Raw genomic sequence first — 23,891 nt, 5'->3', positions numbered from 1 at the left:
AAAGGCATATCGGTGCTTAAGTTCTCTTTATCATTCTGTTTATTGTTTTTCAATTAAAGTAAGAAAAAAATTGATCTGTCAATTAATTTTCCCTATTATTGATTACACTGAAATTATTCATCACAGTACCTGATATTAATTAAAAAGCTTTAAATGCTGTCTTCAATTCTCTATGTAGGGTTGTTTTAAGATGTCCCTGTAGAACACATCATTGCATATTATATAACACTCTTGCTTTGCTTCAACCTAAGTTCTGCAGACAGGATCATTGTATCATTTAAACGTGTTTATTTTAGTTTCTCCTCTTATTTAAAGCAGTGTTTTTTGCCATTTACCTCAGTCTCTTCATCATGTGCAACAGATTTATTGTTTTGTCCCCAGAATTACAACAGAAAGTGGCCAACACAAAGCTCCTTCTGACTGGAACAATCTCCCTTCCTCTTTCAGATCAATTAAATCATTTAGTCTTCATTTATTTTCTTGTTTGGAAATAACTTGTAAATGTTATTAATATTGGCTCCAATTTAAATGCTTATTATTTATTTGTTCTTTTATATGTTTTATTCACTTAGGCTTTAGACTGTGGGAGGTGTTTCTGGTGAAGTGTGCCTCTTGTTTGTTTGTTTTGTTAGTTGTATGTTTCACTGTACAAAATGGTCGTGATTTCAACGGTAAAAAACTGTAAAAATGCTACGGGAAAAATCAGCAACCTGGTTAACAGTATGTTTCCTTTATATATACGGTAAATAACTGTAAATTGAGTTTCCCAGAATTCCCTGTATGGCACATCACCTTTTCTGCTTTTTGTTGACATTATTCTGGATCTTTTCAGTTGTTTCTCCATCAGTTCTGTTCATTAGAGATTTATGTTAGATCTAATGTTGATTAACAATGTTTATTTCATGACTTTAATGTTATGAGTGTCACCATACTGGTGTTTAATAGCTATGTGAATGACACTGAGCACCTTCTACACACTGATACACTCTTCTGCTGGTGGGTAAAGTTGTGTGTGATGAGCACTGGTTCATTATGTAACCTTCTCATCTCCACCTGCATATGGCTGTGTTAACATGTCTAACTGTGTAACAGATTTATTTTTTACAGTTATGATGTGAAGTACTCTGTTTGATTTATGTACTTCTTAGGGACCCCCTCAAAAATCAGATGGTTTATCTCAAGGGGCTGTCCCATTCAATAAATTCAAATATAAAATGAATAACAGCGCTATAAATAAACAGTGATACTTTTTTCAGTAACGAATAATCAAATGAGTTACTGTTTCCTCCATTACATGGCGTTACCGTTACTGACAATAAAACATGCATTATTATAATTGAGAACACTGAGGCAGTTTTCATGCGAGCAGCGTCTCTCTCAGCCATAGGACCCCTCTTTCTCTAGGGTGTATGTGTCTTCGGGGCTGGGGCGGTCGTTAAAGTAATGAAGTAGTTAAATTACCTGGTAGTTAGATACTTTTATATACACTCACTGGCCACTTTATCAGGTACACCTTACTAGCACCAAGTTGGACCCAATTTTGCCTTCAGAACTGCCTTAATCCTTCATGTCAGAGATTCAACAAGCTACTGGAAATATTCCTCAGAGATTTTGCTCCATATTGACATGATAGCATCACACAGTTGCTGCAGATTTGTCGGCTGCACATCTATGATGCCAATCTCCCGTTCCACCACATCCCAAAGGTGCTCTATTGGATTGAGCTCTGGTGACTGTGGAGGCCATTTGAGTACAGTGAACTCATTGTCACGTTCAAGAACCCAGTCTGAGATGATTGGTGCTTTATGACATGGTGCGTTATCCTGCTGGAAGAAGCCATCAGAAGATGGAGACACTGTGCTCATAAAGGGATGGACATGGTCAGAACAATACTCAGGTAGGCTGTGGCGTTGACACCATGATCAATTGGTACTAATGGACCCAAAGTGTGCCAAGAAAATCTCCCCCACACCATTACACCACCACCAGCAGCCTGAACCGCTGATACAAGGCAGGGTGGATCCATGCTTTCATGTTGTTGAGGCCAAATTGTGAGCCGAGCATCCGAATGTGTCAGCAGAAATGGAGACTCATCAGACCAGGCAACGTTTCTCCAATCTTCTATTGTCCAGTTTTGGTGAGCCTGTGTGAATTGTAGCCTCAGTTTCCTGTTCTTAGCTGACAGGAGTGGCACCTGGTGTGGTCTTCTGCTGCTGTAGCCCATCCGCCTCAAGGTTGGACGTGTTGTGTGTTCAGAGATGCTCTTCTGCAGACCTCGGTTGTAACGAGTGCTTATTTGAGTTACTGTTGCCTTTCTATCAGCTGGAACCAGTCTGGCCATTCTCCTCTGACCTCTGCCATCAACAAGGCATTTGCGCCCACAGAACTGCCGCTCACTGGATATTTCCTCTTTGTCGGACCATTCTCTGTAAACCCTAGAGATGGTTGTGCGTGAAAATCCCAGTAGATCAGCAGTTTCTGAAATACTCAGAGCAGCCCGTCTGGCAGCAACAATTATTGTGTTCTGGAGGTGAAAGCGTCCCTCAGTGAGTGTGTTTCTGCTCGTCTGGCTCCATCTCACAGCCGTAACTCTCTCTCTCATTGGTTTTCTGGGCTTCTCTTTTCTTTCTGCTGCAGAGAAACACATTTATGGGTGATGACGGCCAGAAAACACCTGTTGTGACAGTAATACTTTAAGCAGAGCTTTATCCACCGTTATCGTCATCAAACGTGTTTTATTTTTTGAGTCTCAAAGCTTTACATGTTTACACTTTTATTCTGTCTTTATTCTGATCACACACACCAAACTTTACACTTTATTAATACCTATAAATATATATGTATATATTGATCTGAGTCAGTGTTTGAGATGTGCTGGTGTCTGAGCTGATTCTCCAGTGTTTATCAGTCCAGAGAGCGTCGTCTCCTCCTCTGACCTTCAGTTTTACAGCGTGTTGTCTTGAAGATGAAGAACGAGTGGCGTTTTTTCCTCTGGTTGTGTTTCTGGTGCTCAATGATCTCTGCTATGCTGGAAGTGACAGATTATTGATTGACCTGAAACACAGCTGGAGACTGAAGGATGATTCAGAGCTTCAGGAAGAGAAGGAGAAGAAAAACAAACACAGTTAAGTTTGAGGACACTAGTCATTGGGAATATGTGCCCGGGGCTGCGTTATTGGGAACTGCAAAACAAGGGTGTAGATTTTGCTTTTGATATTGGTGGGGATCTAATTTTATTATTACTTATTAATAGATAATGTCTGACAAAAAAGTAAAATGTCGCCCGCATATTTTAACATTTGGATTTCTGTTGCAAAGTACTGCTTTTAGACTCAGATGAGTATACTTTTGCAAAATAATAAATAACTGTTAACTCAGATAACGCAGATAACTGTTAACTCAATAAATAACTCAGAAATCACCAGATATAGAAAACAAGAAGCTTAAGCTTTCATGTAGATTGTCTTGATTGCTTTTTTAAAAGGACAATATTATGGTTTAAAAGTGTCACCATAAATGGTCCCACAGGTTGTCGAGTGGCATTAAATGTGTATTAATCTATTACTCCTCCTACGGAACAAAAACAACAGTAGCATATGTATTCAGAAGAATTAGACCTTTCCAATGATATATAGTGTGTTGTGATTTGATTAGCATTTACTTGCAAAAGCGTGATGTAAACTTAAGCGTCTCGATGGAAAGATGGTGACAGTTAAACGGTTGAAGACTTCCGTTTATGTGATGAATGTGATAGCGCTGCATCTGAACACATTTTTTACATATATATCGCCATTTCTGCATGCACATTAAGCTAAAAGCTAACTTTACTCAAGGGTGTCCAAACTTTGTCCTGGAGGGCTGGTGTCCTGGAGAGGTTAGCTCCAACCCTAATCGAACACACCTGAAACAGGCAATCAAGCTCTTACTAGATGTAACAATTTGCATGTTTACTGTTGGTTGCTAGGTTACCAATACTACAGTCAGCCACTCTAACAATGATGGTAACGCAGCCAATTTGCATGTTTACTGTTGGTTGCTAGGTTACCAATACTACAGTCAGCCACTCTAACAATGATGGAAACGCAGCCAATTTGCATGTTTACTGTTGGTTGCTAGGTTACCAATACTACAGTCAGCCACTCTAACAGTGATGGAAATGCAGCCAATTTGCATGTTTACTGTTGGTTGCTAGGTTACCAATACTACAGTCAGCCACTCTAACAGTGATGGAAATGCAGCCAATTTGCATGTTTACTGTTGGTTGCTAGGTTACCAATACTACAGTCAGCCACTCTAACAGTGATGCAAGCGCAGCCAATTTGCATGTTTACTGTTGGTTGCTAGGTTACCAATACTACAGTCAGCCACTCTAACAATGATGGAAACGCAGCCAATTTGCATGTTTACTGTTGGTTGCTAGGTTACCAATACTACAGTCAGCCACTCTAACAATGATGGAAACGCAGCCAATTTGCTTTTGGGTTTTTAATTTATTTTTACTTATAAACTTGGAAAAGATTCGCTTCACGTCAGCATGGAAACACAGCTACTGTTGTGATTCATTGAGTGAACCGTTCAGTTCAGAGTGGTAATATCAGCTCGTGAATCATGATTTATTCAGGAGTCTGTCATACCGAGTCTGTTGGCCAATTAAAAGCCAGTGACTCTCAATTAAAGCAGTGAACAGGTTGTAATGAAGTGTTGAATTAACAGGCTTCAGGCTAAATATACTCGCGTCTGCTTAATTAAACATGAGCCTGACAAAGCGCAGCAGAAGCTCATTAATGAACAGGTGCTATATAATCCTTCTGACGGGATGAAGAAATCACATTCAACACTCTATAATAGAGACACAGTCAGCTTCATTAGGAGAATAATCTACCCATAATCCACAGCAGAGATCCACCAACCACAGGAGATGCCGTTACTATGGAAACGGGATTAATGACTATGATATATGATTTTTTTTTCTCCCTATAAATTACAAACAAATATTGTTAAAATAGTCTTAAAATTGTAAATACATTCTAATACTCACTTTATTTTGGCTTGTTGACAATGACATATTTCTCATTTATTTTCTTTTAACTTGATGTGCTGAAAAAGCTTGAACAACAGTAAACATTTATACCATGTAGACATATAATGACATGCTTTAATTAATAATTAAATGAAAACACTGAACACAATAAAAAATAAACATATAGCACAAAAATAAAACTGGAAAAATGTTAAATGTATTTTGATAAAAAAAATCTCTCTATTTAATAATATACGAATAATAATTATTAAAAAATATATATAATGATATATGAATAATAATTATATATATATATATATGTATGTATATGTAATAATTATTATTCATATATTATAAGTAACATTAATAACAAAATACAAAAACAATCAAATATTATGTTTATACTTGCTCTTATTACTTATTTATCCTGTTAATTTAAATCAGCTTATTCTGTATCTCATTGACTCATTTGAAATAAAATGGTTAATATTTTAATCTTTACCCACATAAATACTCTTAATAATAATAATAATAATACAGATGATGCTAAAAATGGCAAATAAAAACTTAAACTAATGCGAAATAAAAACAGCAAAAATATGTATTTAAGAAAGACATTTAGCTGCATGAGAAATGCAAAAATACAAGATAATTAGAGAAACAGTAAATTATGCAATAATATCTAATTATTAAAATATTATATACACATATATTAGTGCTGAAAAATGTTTAATTGCATTCAAAATAAAGACAAGTTGGTGGCACAGTAGGTAGTGCTGTCGCTTCACAGTAAGAAGGTCGCTGGTTCCAGCTTCGGCTGGGTCAGTTGGTGTTTCTGTGTGGAGTTTGCATGTTCTCCCCGTGTTGGTGTGGGTTTCCTCCGGGTGCTCTGGTTTCCCCCACAGTTCAAACACATGCGCTATAGGGGAATTGGGTAAGCTTAAATTGACTGTAGTGTATGTGTGTGTGTGTGTGTGTGTGTGTGTGTGTGTGTGTGTGTGTGTGTGTGTGTGTGTAAATGAGTGTGTATGGGTGTTTCCCAGTGATGGGTTGCAGCTGAAAGGGCATCCGCTGTGTAAAACATGTGCTGGATAAGTTGGCGGTTCATTCCGCTGTCGTGACCCCTGATTAATAAAGGGACGAAGCTGAAAGAAAATGAACGTATGAATAAATACACGTTCATATTTACATATTCACATTTGTCTGTAATGTGAATATTTTTGCTTTTACTAAATATATGCATGACTATATTGTATAATATATCTATATATATATATATATACACATACAAAATATATATAATTGTAAATATATATGCAAATATATTTCTTTTGTATATTTTTGTATTTTATGTATAGTATCTATATGTGTATATGTGCATATATATATAAACAAACATAAATGCTTGCAGATGTTGGTGTATGGAGCGTAGACTGCAATTCCTGTTGAGCTGAGTGTGTGTGTGTGTGTGTGTGTGTGTGTGTGTGCGTGCGTGCGTGCGTGCGTGCGTGCGTGCGTGCGTGCGTGCGTGCGTGCGTGCGTGCGTGCGTGCGTGCGTGCGTGCGTGCGTGTGTGTGAAATCTAGAGCTTTATTCAGGTCAAGGTGAATGGTCTGTGTTGGTTTGCTCTACATGCAGAAATCTCAGAGTCTCCTTCAGTACAGTGCACTCATCACTACATTTACAATCTGAAATATCATCATGACTTTTTATTCTGTTTTCTTGAGGTTAAGCTGATTTCACACAATCGACATTGTAAAAGTGATATAGAAATAAAGATGAATGGAAGATTTGTGCATTTTAAATGTGTTCAGTGGGTTAAAGAGCAGATCATATGTGTGCTGATGTTGAGTCTCACGTCACTTTTTACCAATAATAAAATCATTTTCAGTTTTATAAATTGTTTATTTCACTCTCCTCAACAAAATCACTACTTATACTGGATAAAAAGAGTATATTATGATTTATATATATATATAAAAAGAGTATATTATGATTTATATATATATATAAAAAGAGTATATTATGATTTATATATATATAAAGAGTATATTATGATTTATATATATATATAAAGAGTATATTATGATTTATATATATATATATATAAAGAGTATATTATGATTTATATATATATATATATAAAGAGTATATTATGATTTATATATATATATATATATATATATATATATTTAGTTAGTTATTTTCTATGTATTTTTATTCTAAAAATATTTTAATGTATTTTAGCAAATAAATGGGCGTCACTTTAGCGCAGTGGGTAGCATGATTGCCTCACAGCAAGAAGGTCGCTGGTTCCAGCTTCGGCTGGGTCAGTTGGTGTTTCTGTGTGGAGTTTGCATGTTCTCCCTGTGTTGGTGTGGGTTTCCTCCGGGTGCTCCGGTTTCCCCCACAGTCCAAACACATGCACTATAGGGGAATTGATCAACTAAACTGGCCGTAGTGTATATGTATGAGTGTGAATGTGTGTGTATGGGTGTTTCCCAGTACTGGGTTGTAGCTGGAAGGGCAACCGCATGTAAGAAAAATAAATCTTAACAATAATAACAAATAATAATAATGAAATAATTCATACCCATGTGCTGCGGTTCTCCCTCAGCTGTTGTGTTTGATATCATAAATAAATGTTCTGATATATTCGCGGCGCCGACACTGCAGTCACTCCGGGATCATTTCTGTCGTCACTAATAATGTTCTGATGGTGTTTTACTGCTCGTTTCACTCCTGCGGCTGTAAATCCACAATCTGCAGGTGCTGAGAAACACTGGACAGAACAGAGAGAGTCTCAACACAACACAACACAACACAACACAACACAACACAACACACTGACTGACTGACTGTATATAGAGGGAGAATGAGCGTTAATGAAGAGCGCACACACATACACACATATAGAAACAGCCATATTCACACACACATACATGCACACAGACACACACTCTCTTACACACAAACAAGCACAAACAGACATGCATACAGAAACAAACATTTGCACACACACACACACACACACACGCACACAAATGTTTAATTTGGTGCTGATAAACAGATGATAGAGACATGATTGAGTGTGAGGCAGATCCTGGTGTCTCTCTCTGCTTCTGCTCTCACTGATCCAGAGCTGATCACTCCCAGCTGTGTGTGCGTGGGTCTGTGTGTGTGCGTTTCAGTGCGTGTTTGTTAGTGAGTGTGTGCAACCACGTGTGTGTGTGTGTTTGTACGTGTGTGTGTTTTAGTGTGCGTGCATGTGGGTGTGTGTGTGCATGTGTCTTAGTGAGTGTGTGTGTGTGTGTGTGGGTGTGTGTGGGTGTGTTTGTGAGTATGCATGTGAGTGAGTGTGAGTGTGCATGTGTGTGTGTCAGTTAGTGTGATTATTGATTGTGTATATCTGTGCATGTGCGTGAGAGTGTGTGAGAATGTTATTGTGTGTTAGTGAGTGTGTATGGTTTGTGAGAGATTAAGAAAGAGAGTGTGTGTGTGTGTGTGTGTGTGTGTGTGTGAGAGAGAGAGATAGAGAGAGAGACAGAGTGTGTGTTATATGTATAGATGTATAGTGTGTGTGTGTGTGTGTGTCATCCAGTGGCCTTTATAGTCGTTGTTGCCATGGCAACAGCAGCAGTGTCAGATGATGTCATGCAGTGCAGTAAGGGTTCAGTCGTCAGCGACTAACTCAAACTAAGACCGGGGGGGGGGGGGGGGGGGGGGGGGGTTATATATATATATAACACACTTTATCATCTTAAAATCTAAACATTTACTGCATTAACAGTCATGTCTGGTCATGGCTGCACTCCTCATGTTCATTTAAAGTTCATGTGAGGTGGAGGTTTTAGATGGCTTCACATCATCTCTGATGTATTTCCAGCTGGAGTGGAATATTAAGCAGTGGGTGGGGTTTATTTCTGTGCTCCACCTTGGGGGCGTGGTTAATGATGTTCTGGCCATCATCAGTGCCAAACACACGAAGTAATGGCAAATGGGAGCCATCTACATTTCTGATCATTTAAATCAGTGTTTCCCAACCCTGTTCCTGAAGGCACACCAACAGTCCACATTTTCAACCTCTCCCTAATCAAACACACCTGAATCAACGCATCAGAACATTAGAAGAGGCTCCAAAACCTGAAGTTAATGGATCAGATAAGAGAAACACCAAAAATGTGTACTGTTAGTGTGCCTCCAGGAACAGGGTTGGGGAAACACTGATTTAAATCACATGATCAGACTAGACCAAAACACAGAGGGGAGAGGAAAAAGTGAGAAAAAAGGCACATCACAAATTTAATAAAGAGGGAAATAAAATTAAATGAAGAGGAACAAAAAAATAAATATATAAATATAAAATAATATATAATATATATAATAATAATAATTAAAAATAATGAATAAAAATGTAATTAATTAGTGATTTTTAAAAAAGCACATGAATGAATGGAATAAAGTCAAAAAATACAATAAATCAAAATGAAATGTGGGCGTCACGGTGGCGCAGTGGGCAGCACGATCGCCTCACAGCAAGAAGGTCACTGGTTCGAGTCCCGGCTGGGTCAGTTAGTGTTTCTGTGTGGAGTTTGCATGTTCTCCCCATGTTGGTATGGGTTTCCTCCGGGGGCTCCGGTTTCCCCAACAGTCCAAACACATGCGCTATAGGGGAATTACACTGGCCATAGTGTATGAGTGTGTATAGGTGTTTCCCAGTACAGGGTTGCAGCTGAGAGGGAATCCGCTGTGTAAAACATATGCTGGAATAGTTGGCGGTTCATTCCGCTGTGGCGACCCCTGATGAATAAAGGGACTAAGCTGAAGGAAATAAAAGCTTTTACAACTTTTCAAGGTTAAAAGTTGTTGTGAAGAAAGATCAAGACCCCATAATGCAATTCAGAAGCAGAAATAAACAGGGAAAATAAAAACAAATCAAAAACATAAACCAGAAAATACTGAAAACTGCTAAATTACGGAGGTTTTTTTTTTTTTCTTACAGTTTACTGATATCTCATTCCAAATACAGACTACAGCATTAATAATGCAGCCCGAGACGATCAATACAGCAGCCTGTGTGTGTGTGTGTGTGTTAACCAGTGTTCCTCAGTGTAAACGTCTCTCAGTCAAACTCCGCCATTATGAAACGAGATGATCTGATGTGAAATTCCAGCTCTGTTATTTTTGGCTGAACAAGCGCATTAGTGTTCGCATTAGAGCTCATCCAGACTCGCTGTAATGAGCAGAATTAGCATAATGACATCGAGATGAAGAGCTGAACATGAATCTCTACAGATCTGATCGCTGATATGATCAGTCGTGATGACCCATGACACACACACACACACAATAACACTCATGAGGTCTCAGCGGGATGCTAGGTTCTACACACATTCATCATTATTTCATCTTTCTCGTGAATGTTTACTCCTCTTCTGATGTTAATAGGGAAATAAAGATGCCTACATGAAGATGCGCTCAAAGATATCAGTATATTTTGATTTAGAGCAGCAAAGATTAGTGTGTATTTCATCTCTTATCTCGACACAGAATACTTATGTGATTCAATGATTCGTAATGCATCCCAATACAGGGAGAGATGCAATGTTAATGCAGCAAGATTCAATGAGTGATGCAGAGAGAGAAAGGGTCGTGTGGGGTGATGCAGTGTTATGAAGTGTTATACATGGTGATGCAGTGTGATGAAGTGTTATGCATGGCTATGCAGTTAGAGAAAATGTTATGCATGGTGATGCAGTGAGATGAAGTGTTATGCATGGTTATAAAGTGTTATGTATGGTGATGCAGTGAGATGAAGTGTTATGCATGGTTATAAAGTGTTATGCATGGTGATGCAGTGAGATGAAGTGTTATGCATGGTTGTAAAGTGTTATGCATGGTGATGAAGTGTTATGCATGGTTATAAAGTGTCATGCATGGTGATACAGTGAGATGAAGTGTTATGCACGGTTATAAAGTGTTATGCATGGTGATGCAGTGAGATGAAGTGTTATGCATGGTTATAAAGTGTTATGCATGGTAATGAAGTGTTATGCATGGTTATAAAGTGTCATGCATGGTGATACAGTGAGATGAAGTGTTATGCATGGTTATAAAGTGTTATGCATGGTGATGAAGTGTTATGCATGGTTATAAAGTGTCATGCATGGTGATACAGTGAGATGAAGTGTTATGCATGGTTATGCAGTTAGAGAAAGTGTTATGCATGGTGATTTAGTATTATGAAGTGTTATGCTTGGTGATGAAGCGACCGAAAGTGCCATGCATAACACTTTCTCTAACTGCATAACCATGCATAAAGTGCCTTGCATGTTTATGCAGTGTTGTGTATGCTGATGCAGTGAGAGAAAGTGTCATGCATGCTTATGCAGTGTTATGTATGGTGATGGAGTGAAAGGAAGTGTTATGCTTGCTTATGCGTTGTATGTATGGTGATGCAGTGAGATGAAGTGTTATGCATGGTAATGTAGTGAGAGAAAGTGTTATGCATGCTTATGCAGTGTTATGTATAGTAATGTAGTGAGAGAAAGTGTTATGCATGCTTATGCAGTGTTATGTATGGTGATGCAGTGAGAAAGTGTTATGTATGGTGATGCAGTTATGATGAAGTGTTATGTATGATAATGCAGTGAGAGAACGTCTGATGAATGGTTATGCAGTGTTATGTATGGTGATGCAGTGAGAGAACGTCTGATGAATGGTTATGCAGTGTGATGTATGATGATGCAGTGAGAGAACGTCTGATGAATGGTTATGCAGTGTTATGTATGGTGATGCAGTGAGAGAACATCTGATGAATGGTTATGCAGTGTTATGTATGGTGATGCAGTGAGAGAACGTCTGATGAATGGTTATGCAGTGTTATGTATGGTGATGCAGTGAGAGAACGTCTGATGAATGGTTATGCAGTGTTATGTATGGTGATGCAGTGAGAGAACATCTGATGAATGGTTATGCAGTTATGTATGGTGATGCAGTGAGAGAACGTCTGATGAATGGTTATGCAGTGTTATGTATGGTGATGCAGTGAGAGAACGTCTGATGAATGGTTATGCAGTGTTATGTATGATGATGCAGTGAGTGAGAGAACGTCTGATGAATGGTTATGCAGTGTTATGTATGGTGATGCAGTGAGAGAACGTCTGATGATTGGTTTTGCAGTGTTATGTATGGTGATGCAGTGAGAGAACGTCTGATGAATGGTTATGCAGTGTTATGTATGGTGATGCAGTGAGAGAACGTCTGATGAATGGTTATGCAGTGTTATGTATGGTGTTGCAGTGAGAGAACGTCTGATGAATGGTTATGCAGTGTTATGTATGGTGATGCAGTGAGAGAATGTCTGATGAATGGTTATGCAGTGTTATGTATGGTGATGGAGTGAGAGAACGTCTGATGAATGGTGATGCAGTGAGAGAAAGTCTGATGAATGGTGATGCAGTGAGAGAAAGTCTGATGCATGGTTATGCAGTGTTATGTATGGTGATGCAGTGAGAGAAAGTCTGATGAATGGTGATGCAGTGAGAGAAAGTCTGATGCATGGTTATGCAGTGTTATGTATGGTGATGCAGTGAGAGAAAGTCTGATGAATGGTTATGCAGTGTTATGTATGATGATGCAGTGAGAGAACGTCTGATGAATGGTTATGCAGTGTATGTATGGTGATGCAGTGAGAGAACGTCTGATGAATGGTTATGCAGTGTTATGTATGGTGATGCAGTGAGAGAACGTCTGATGAATGGTTATGCAGTGTTATGTATGGTGATGCAGTGAGAGAACGTCTGATGAATGGTTATGCAGTGTTATGTATGGTGATGCAGTGAGAGAACGTCTGATGAATGGTTATGCAGTGTTATGTATGATGATGCAGTGAGAGAACGTCTGATGAATGGTTATGCAGTGTTATGTATGGTGTTGCAGTGAGAGAACGTCTGATGAATGGTTATGCAGTGTTATGTATGGTGTTGCAGTGAGAGAACGTCTGATGAATGGTTATGCAGTGTTATGTATGGTGTTGCAGTGAGAGAACGTCTGATGAATGGTTATGCAGTGTTATGTATGATGATGCAGTGAGAGAACGTCTGATGAATGGTTATGCAGTGTTATGTATGGTGATGGAGTGAGAGAACGTCTGATGAATGGTGATGCAGTGAGAGAAAGTCTGATGCATGGTTATGCAGTGTTATGTATGGTGATGCAGTGAGAGAACGTCTGATGAATGGTTATGCAGTGTTAGGTATGATTATGCAGCGACGAGAGAACGTCCGATGCATGGTTATGCAGTGTTATGATGATGCAGTGAGAGAACGTCTGATGAATGGTGATGCAGTGAGAGAAAGTCTGATGCATGGTTATGCAGTGTTATGTATGGTGATGCAGTGAGAGAAAGTCTGATGAATGGTTATGCAGTGTTATGTATGGTGATGCAGTGAGAGAACGTCTGATGAATGGTTATGCAGTGTTATGTATGGTGATGCAGTGAGAGAACGTCTGATGAATGGTTATGCAGTGTTATGTATGGTGATGCAGTGAGAGAACATCTGATGAATGGTTATGCAGTGTTATGTATGGTGATGCAGTGAGAGAACGTCTGATGAATGGTTATGCAGTGTTATGTATGGTGATGCAGTGAGAGAACGTCTGATGAATGGTTATGCAGTGTTATGTATGATGATGCAGTGAGAGAACGTCTGATGAATGGTTATGCAGTGTTATGTATGGTGATGCAGTGAGAGAACGTCTGATGATTGGTTTTGCAGTGTTATGTATGGTGATGCAGTGAGAGAACGTCTGATGAATGGTTATGCAGTGTTATGTATGGTGATGCAGTGAGAGAACGTCTGATGAATGGTTATGCAGTGTTATGTATGGTGTTGCAGTGAGAGAACGTCTGATGAATGGTTATGCAGTGTTATGTATGGTGATGCAGTGAGAGAATGTCTGATGAATGGTTATGCAGTGTTATGTATGGTGATGGAGTGAGAGAACGTCTGATGAATGGTGATGCAGTGAGAGAAAGTCTGATGAATGGTGATGCAGTGAGAGAAAGTCTGATGCATGGTTATGCAGTGTTATGTATGGTGATGCAGTGAGAGAAAGTCTGATGAATGGTGATGCAGTGAGAGAAAGTCTGATGCATGGTTATGCAGTGTTATGTATGGTGATGCAGTGAGAGAAAGTCTGATGAATGGTTATGCAGTGTTATGTATGATAATGCAGTGAGAGAACGTCTGATGAAGGGTTATGCAGTGTTATGTATGGTGATGCAGTGAGAGAACGTCTGATGAATGGTTATGCAGTGTTATGTATGGTGATGCAGTGAGAGAACGTCTGATGAATGGTTATGCAGTGTTATGTATGGTGATGCAGTGAGAGAACGTCTGATGAATGGTTATGCAGTGTTATGTATGGTGATGCAGTGAGAGAACGTCTGATGAATGGTTATGCAGTGTTATGTATGATGATGCAGTGAGAGAACGTCTGATGAATGGTTATGCAGTGTTATGTATGGTGTTGCAGTGAGAGAACGTCTGATGAATGGTTATGCAGTGTTATGTATGGTGTTGCAGTGAGAGAACGTCTGATGAATGGTTATGCAGTGTTATGTATGGTGTTGCAGTGAGAGAACGTCTGATGAATGGTTATGCAGTGTTATGTATGATGATGCAGTGAGAGAACGTCTGATGAATGGTTATGCAGTGTTATGTATGGTGATGGAGTGAGAGAACGTCTGATGAATGGTGATGCAGTGAGAGAAAGTCTGATGCATGGTTATGCAGTGTTATGTATGGTGATGCAGTGAGAGAACGTCTGATGAATGGTTATGCAGTGTTAGGTATGATTATGCAGCGAGAGAACGTCCGATGCATGGTTATGCAGTGTTATGTATGATGATGCAGTGAGAGAACGTCTGATGAATGGTGATGCAGTGAGAGAAAGTCTGATGCATGGTTATGCAGTGTTATGTATGGTGATGCAGTGAGAGAAAGTCTGATGAATGGTTATGCAGTGTTATGTATGATGATGCAGTGAGAGAACGTCTGATGCATGGTTAGGCAGTGTTATGTATGATGATGCAGTGAGAGAACGTCTGATGAATGGTGATGCAGTGAGAGAAAGTCTGATGCATGGTTATGCAGTGTTATGTATGGTGATGCAGTGAGAGAAAGTCTGATGAATGGTTATGCAGTGTTATGTATGGTGATGCAGTGAGAGAAAGTCTGATGAATGGTTATGCAGTGTTATGTATGATGATGCAGTGAGAGAAAGTCTGATGAATGGTGATGCAGTGAGAGAAAGTCTGATGCATGGTTATGCAGTGTTATGTATGGTGATGCAGTGAGAGAAAGTCTGATGAATGGTGATGCAGTGAGAGAAGTCTGATGCATGGTTATGCAGTGTTATGTATGGTGATGCAGTGAGAGAAAGTCTGATGAATGGTTATGCAGTGTTATGTATGATAATGCAGTGAGAGAACGTCTGATGAAGGGTTATGCAGTGTTATGTATGGTGATGCAGTGAGAGAACGTCTGATGAATGGTTATGCAGTGTTATGTATGGTGATGCAGTGAGAGAACGTCTGATGAATGGTTATGCAGTGTTATGTATGGTGATGCAGTGAGAGAACGTCTGATGAATGGTTATGCAGTGTTATGTATGGTGATGCAGTGAGAGAACGTCTGATGAATGGTTATGCAGTGTTATGTATGATGATGCAGTGAGAGAACGTCTGATGAATGGTTATGCAGTGTTATGTATGGTGTTGCAGTGAGAGAACGTCTGATGAATGGTTATGCAGTGTTATGTATGGTGTTGCAGTGAGAGAACGTCTGATGAATGGTTATGCAGTGTTATGTATGGTGTTGCAGTGAGAGAACGTCTGATGAATGGTTATGCAGTGTTATGTATGATGATGCAGTGAGAGAACGTCTGATGAATGGTTATGCAGTGTTATGTATGGTGATGGAGTGAGAGAACGTCTGATGAATGGTGATGCAGTGAGAGAAAGTCTGATGCATGGTTATGCAGTGTTATGTATGGTGATGCAGTGAGAGAACGTCTGATGAATGGTTATGCAGTGTTAGGTATGATTATGCAGCGAGAGAACGTCCGATGCATGGTTATGCAGTGTTATGTATGATGATGCAGTGAGAGAACGTCTGATGAATGGTGATGCAGTGAGAGAAAGTCTGATGCATGGTTATGCAGTGTTATGTATGGTGATGCAGTGAGAGAAAGTCTGATGAATGGTTATGCAGTGTTATGTATGATGATGCAGTGAGAGAACGTCTGATGCATGGTTAGGCAGTGTTATGTATGATGATGCAGTGAGAGAACGTCTGATGAATGGTGATGCAGTGAGAGAAAGTCTGATGCATGGTTATGCAGTGTTATGTATGGTGATGCAGTGAGAGAAAGTCTGATGAATGGTTATGCAGTGTTATGTATGGTGATGCAGTGAGAGAAAGTCTGATGAATGGTTATGCAGTGTTATGTATGATGATGCAGTGAGAGAACGTCTGATGCATGGTTATGCAGTGTTATGTCTGGTGATGCAGTGAGATGAAGTGTCATGCAGTGGTGCACTTCTTCATCAGACGTGCATCTCTGTGCTGATGTGTTGTGATGCAGCATTGCAGTTTCTCTTCACACAGTGTGTCTGAGGTGCTTTCTGTAGGTTCTGCTGTGTTAGTGTAGTGTGTTGTATCAGTTGAATGTGTGAGTGTGTGTTTAAAGTGTCACATGAGGACACAGAGCTTCAGTTTGTGTGTTCTGGGTTTCTAGTGTGGGTTGTTTTCAGGCACAAATCCAACAGAGAAAGAGAGACAGAAAGAGAGATGCAGCGTACGACTCCAACGCTTGATTCATCTCTGAAGGATTCTGTTCAGCTGAACACCACACACACACACACACACACACACACACACACACACTCGCCCACCAGCAGACACTCATCCAAACACACTGATGAGTTCATAGTGCAGCGGTGTTACGTGTTAAAGTGTGTGTGTGTGTGTGGATGTGCGTGTGTGCATGTCAGAACACTGATGCTCTTTAATAAACACAGTCCTGACACACTGCACTACATGAACACACACACATTTACCCATGATCCTCTGCTGTGTGATCAGGGGAAGATAGATGGTCAAAGAGAGTCTTTTTTTGTCAAATTTTTTTTTTAATTGAGCAGATGAAAAGAAATAACGTGACAATGATTTACATGAAGTACGACCAGTGACAGGTGTGTGTGTGTGTGTGTGTGTGTGTGTGTGTGTGTGTGTGTGTATATGTGATTAGCTGTGGATAAAAGCGTCTGGAAAATGCATAAGTGTGACTATAATGTGCTGTACTGTGATCGTCTCCTCATCCGCAGTGTTGAGAGTCCCGTTAAAGCTCTTTCAGTGCTGCTCAAATAAGCTTGTAAATTGATTATGCTGAATGGAATAAGCTGTACGGAGTCTTTATTTATTTCATTTCTCAACTTTAGAGAGCCAGAAGCACACGTGTGGTTTAATCCCGTCTGGATGCGCAATGAAAAGCCCTCGGAGAGTTTGATTTTATTAAAAACTCACAGAGACTTTTAATGCTTTTTCATCGCTTTAATTCACTTTAATTGTGTCTGTTTGTTCATGACTGTGGTGGAGTCTCTGACTAATATAAATAATACAATAAAAACAGTTAATCCATGCATTCAACTCTAGTTTTTTAGTGTTTGTTTATTGTCATGTTATTTACTGTATTAAGGCCTATGTAGAGTTCAAGACAAACATTAGTAAACCATCAATAAAACTTGTGATCATTTGATTATTTAGCAAATATTAAATAAAGTGCTGTTTAACAGTTTTTTCAACACATTGTTAAACTCATTAGTTTTAATAGCTCGTTGTCTTTTGTTTTCACTCTTATACTATTTTTTTGCAAGATACCAGTATTCAGCTTAGTATACTGAATATTTGAGAAGTTTGACTGTACTGATGTTTATTGAAATATTAACAAAAACGATATCTACCTGTAAATAAAACTTACATTACTTTAAAGGCAAAAGCACATGCAATATCAGGTTTGTTTCTGTGAAAGAAATGTGTATAAGGTTAAGTCAGTTTTGCTTAAAACAAGAAGAAACAGCCAGTCATTTTATGAACTCTTTTAATTTTACATATATTCCAAATACAACACAGAAAACAAGTTATCATCATCAATAAAGTTGTATCTCCCATAAATGTATCTTGATTTCTGAATGTTTATTAAATAATTAAACAAATCATTCAGAATCATTTAGAAATAAATCTAACGAGTCTTTTTTTTGTAATTTTCTAGTCATTTACTTGAACTAAAGTTAGTAAATGAAACAGTTAATAAGTTTGTTAATGAGTGAAACAATAACCGAGTTAATAAATGAATCAGCGAGTCATGGAATCATCAATCATTCAACCGATTCGCTTGTTAATACCATGGTTAATACCAGTTAATCAGATTCGTTCAGTTCAGAAAAGATGCAAAGATTCGAAAAGTTCGTTTGCGACGGTGTTTTGTTTGTCAGAGCAAAATCCGATTAACCAACCAGAAATTTGTGCCTAAATATAGGCACATATTTTAGGTACAGCCATTTACTTAACTATTGTTAACAAGTTACAACAATAACAGAGTTAATAAACGATACATAATAAATGAGTGAATCATTGAATCATTCATTCAACCGATTCGCTTACCGCTGACTCAGATTCTTTTAGTTCAGAAACCCAGCGAAGATTCGAAAAGTTCGTTTGCGGTGGTGTTTTGTTTGTCAGAGCAAAAACTGACAAATCAACAGGAGATTTGTGCCTGAAATGTAAGTTTGTGTACATGTAGGTCCTATTTTGTTAACATTCTCACACTTTTGATGAAAAATAACAGGGCTGTGATCATTTACTCCAGTAAGAGGAAAAGATGAAACTGAAACGATGAATTTTTAGTTAATTTACCGTAAGTTATATTTGCATTTCTAATAAAAACAAGTCTTTGTCCATATTTAATCACACTATCATTAATTCTGGATTTATTGTACAATGCTTATGCTACTATTGTTAATTAATATAATATAGACTGCATGTTTTACATTGGTTTACCATGGTAAATGTTGAGGATAAAGTGAAGTGCAGTTTTTCACCCTGTGGTAAAATCACTGTAAACTCGATATATTTTCATCTATAGATGTGTTTCATCAGCTTTCTGCACTCCACAGCCTCTTCCAGGAGCTTCAGTGTTTATTTTTCACCTATAAATCATTAAAGCGGGTTATGTAGGCTGTGTTTGAGTCAGCTTTAAATAATGATGTGCTTCATGTCAATCATAATTCACACTGTAATTGTTGATCGTGTGCTTGAGTTTTGTACTATATTGAGTTTATATTATATTGATCTATATAGATTAGTGGTTTGTACACATTTTGTTAATGAGATGAGAAACCAAACTTCAGCTGGGGTTTATGTGGTGATGTCTGTAACCAAACTACATTTCCCATCATCCTTCGCACTGCAGAAAATTCTTACAAGTGTTGTCCACTGATCAGTGGTGTTATAATAATGACAAGTGTTTACATTTGTTTCATGGTCATGCTGTAATATCATTTATTTAAATACGGTTAGCGTTTTAATGTATATGTTATGTATAAAATAGTTTTGTGTGTTTAAAATGAATAATAAAAATGCTTTAACTTTAATGTATTATTTTGTCTGTAAGTTTTAGCTTACTAATATTTTGTTGAATTATTTTTATGCAGGGGAAACTGCACTCCTATGTCACGTTGCAGTGGGCCTCAAAATCACTGGATATATCATAGGAATATTAAAGAAAAGATTTAATGTTGTGTTTCTATCACTCCAGTATGACTGTGGGCACACTATACTACACACACTTCTGTCCTAACAGCTTACAAAAGTTGATTTACCATCATAAGTGCTCTTCAAACAAAAAATGCTCTGACATATTTGTGACTAAAATCACTTTAATTAAGAACACTTTAAACACACATCACCTGCAGAGTTGAGAAAATCCTGATGAACAGTCCGTCTCTTGTTTCTGTCTTCCAGAACGTTCCTCAGCTGCCGTGTGGAAAAGCTCTGTACAGCTACGAGGGCAAAGAACCGGGAGACCTGAAGTTCAATAAAGGCGACATCATTATCCTGCGGCGGAAAGTGGACGAGAACTGGTTCCACGGCGAGCTGAACGGCAGCCACGGGTTCTTGCCCGCCAGCTACATCCAGTGCATCCGGCCGCTGTCGCAGACGCCGCCGCAGGGAAAAGCACTGTACGACTTCGAGGTCAAAGACAAAGACCAGGACAAAGACTGCCTGACCTTCACTAAGGTACAAAAACAATTCTGACTGCACAGTAGGGCTGGGCGATTTGGCCTAAAATCAAAATCTCGATTAATTGAACATTTTAACTCCATTACGAATAATGAACGATTGTTTTATTCATTTATTTGATGTTTTTGCACAAGTTTACTGGCAGGTTCTGTACAGTAAATGTGCTCACATATTACAAGTCAGAGATGTTTGAATGAAGGGTGCATTACTTGATTTTAAAACACATGTTATCTACTATCTATGATTATTTATTGAACATCAACACTGAACAACTGAAATTAAAACACACGTTGCTTAAAATGCGGCTCTCCGCAGAACCCACTGTCGTTAACACTACCAAACATCAGTCACAAAGCTTGCGCTATGCGTCGTTGTGATGTGTGAGTACCTTTTTTTGAGAGGTGCGTGAGTATGTGAAGGCTGCGCCGGACTGTACACGTGCACTTGGCAGAAGTATAATATCCTAATATAATAAGTCTAAATCATAATATAATAAGTATAATTCAGCCTTAACAGAGCGGGGTCACGTGATGTCACACACAGTAGGGAAAGTAATTGAATAAATTGACCTGGAACAATTAGATCGATTATAGGTTCTGAATGTAGATTTCGATTACTTTTCAATAAATCACCCTGCCATAGCATCTAGGTGTTTTTTAGTTTATGAAAACTAAAACTTAGAGTACACATGCAATCATAACTAACCATAGTTTAGTGGTGAACAATTCATCTGTGCATGTCATTAAGACACAAAAAAAGCTTGCCCTTATAATCTAAAATCAGTATCTTAAACTGCACTTCCTGTTTGTTTTCAGTTAAATTCTCAGATTGCGGCTCTCTGAGGTATTGGACATGGCTAACACACTTAACCACGCCCTTCCAGCTGTCAGTTTTGAAACTGTTATGACAACAGACAGAAATGGTGAGGAGGAGGAGGAGTCTGTTAGGTTGGAATAACTCTCCCCAAACCTTTTCCACAATCTTTCTAAACGAAACGCCTACTTTACTACATCCAATCAGCTTGCAGTAGAAAAGACAAGCCACGCTCACTGTTTTCTAATTTAATTGTCCGTTAGTATTTAATATGTGACACAATATGAAAAAAAAATGGTTGCAGCTTCCGGTTCATGTAAAAAAGTAGATACTTTCAGGACATAGCACAAGTGTAGAAGTCGGCTAATTGGGATGCAGTGTGTGTGTCAGTCTTGTATTGTCAGTAGTGCAGCTGCAGTGTTGTTCAGTGTCATCAGACGTGCAGCATCAGTGTGTGTGTGTGTGTTGCGTCTCGGAAGAGGAACTATGTGTCCTGAAACCAGAGCGTCCGCACCAGAGATGTCTTTCATGGAGCTGCGGCCGGCCGGAAGATGAGCTGGAGCATCTGCATACTTAAACACTCGCTCATAGACTCTCCATTGACTCGCGCTAAAACTCCATGTGGATTAGCTTAAATGAGATCTTTATGAAAGGTCAGGAGATCTGGATTCTGGATGATTATTGATGCAGTGATGTTCAGATTAGTTTCTTAGTGTGTTAGTCGGTGTAAAGAGTCTATGGTAAAAAGTACACCTTGGTGGAAGAAGTTTTTTTTATATACCATAATAACCAGCCAAACTTAACACACTGTAGTCATTATCTTTAATCAACAACAAAAGACTAAATTATTTAGAATTTAGTTTCTATATACTGTAAATGGTAGATTATCAGGCTATGTATTTTTTAACTGAAAATGGTGATCACAGAACAGTGAACTCCTAGTGTTGTGAGCCTCAAATGGCCTTAAACAATCAGTAAATGCACTATAAAATTGGGCTGAACATGATTTATTTTGTGTTTTGCGATTTTTGTGGTGGTAATTCCCAGAAATTTGCTTACAATTTTGCAATTAGAAAAATAATATAATATATATATATATATATAATATATATATTATATATATATATATATATAATATAATATATTAATATATATATATATATATATATCAAAATGAAGTTTTGCTTCTGTGAAATATTCCTTGACATTTATTTATGTATTTATTTATTTGACATGGACATCACAATTACACTGGACAACCAAATGCATTTGTTTAAGTGTTTTAGCAAACTTGCTAATTCTCAACACCTGTCCACAGGAGGCTTGACCAAATTGACAAAATGGAAATATAATGAATACATATACACAGCATTATAATTCTTTACATAAAATTACTGAAGGCAAAAGCAAAGACGACATGATCCAACAAACTAACAGTAGACTATTTGTGCAAACACTGCTGTTTTGGTTTTAACCACTTTTTAAGTACACTACTAAAAATATTTAGGTTACTTTCTGATTTTAGGCTAACAGGTAAATCAATGCACAGTTTGGCTCCCTTTACAGAGAAGACAGATTGACCAAATGAAGTCTTACACTTTGGCACTAGACAGTCTCCATCAGCAGTTGCCCGTGTGACTCTGTGAGAGATTTGATGCCGACTGATTAGATCAGAAAACAGCATTAGTACATGATTATTTAAACATTTAAAAACCAATTTAAGATAATAAAATTGACCAAAACTATCAAAACTAAAAAGGTTATGTTTACATAAAACTTCACAATGATGCCAGCACAAGTTCATAATTTTAACTGCTTGTTTATATATTGAGTCAATAGGCTTCAATGTTGTTAAAGAGGCTTGTGACCAAGATGTAATGCAAGACGTCAAGTGAGAGAATATCATTGTGTGCATGTATAATTTTGCAGTATGATATGTTAAAAACCTTCTAACCAAACGAAAAGAGTTTAGGCTTGGCTTAAGTTTCTTACTTATATTTTTAACATGACTATCAAATTTTAAATCAATGTCTAGAGTTATGCCAAGATACGTTCACTTCTTTAATAACTTTATTTTTAGTCAGCGACTCAAATGTATCCCGATCTCAAATGTAGGCCTATTTCTTATAGAGAACCACATAGAAACTGTTTTGGTTGGACATTCAATGTTAAATGAGAAAGCTCAAGCCATCTTTAAATATGTTGTAAAGCCTGGGACAGTTGCTCACCTGGTGCGGCAGGCCAGACTCACGGTGGCAGGTCAGATTGACCGCCAGGCCACCGGGAAATGTCCCACTGCTCCCTATGGTCAGTCCGGCTCTGATCTGATATGATATTGCAGTGTTTCATTCATTCATTCATTCATTTCTGAATATTAAAAATTAAATGTGTTTTACAAGTATCAGATTAGTTTATCAGTAACTGAGTATTTCTACAATGCGAGAATGAAGTGCTAAATCTGCATATATTCATGTGCGTTTTCTCTCTCACAGGATGAGATTCTGACCGTCATACGAAGAGTGGACGATAACTGGGCAGAGGGCATGCTTGGAGATAAAATCGGGATTTTTCCAATATTATACGTGGAGGTGAGTGCCTGAACTGCGAAGGAGATGAAAATCAGAAACAATAACTAGCATGTATGCTTTTAGTTTTTCCCCTTCTGTTGCATGTATGTTTTCTGAAGAAATG

At 38.2% G+C, this 23,891-nt stretch overlaps 1 protein-coding gene across 1 annotated transcript in view; it reads left to right on the top strand.

The window, feature by feature from the left end:
* Positions 1–23,891, top strand: part of LOC130235430 (E3 ubiquitin-protein ligase SH3RF3-like) — a 139,305-nt gene that overhangs the window by 52,782 nt on the left and 62,632 nt on the right. Inside the window, exons 2-3 of the mRNA XM_056466014.1 lie at positions 20,109–20,384; positions 23,693–23,788. Coding sequence (XP_056321989.1) covers positions 20,109–20,384; positions 23,693–23,788 — 372 coding nt within the window. The remainder of the gene's footprint in view (positions 1–20,108; positions 20,385–23,692; positions 23,789–23,891) is intronic.

Source organism: Danio aesculapii, chromosome 9, assembly GCF_903798145.1.
Source record: "Danio aesculapii chromosome 9, fDanAes4.1, whole genome shotgun sequence".
NCBI lineage: Eukaryota > Metazoa > Chordata > Actinopteri > Cypriniformes > Danionidae > Danio > Danio aesculapii.
This window is presented reverse-complemented; position numbering and strand designations above follow the sequence as displayed.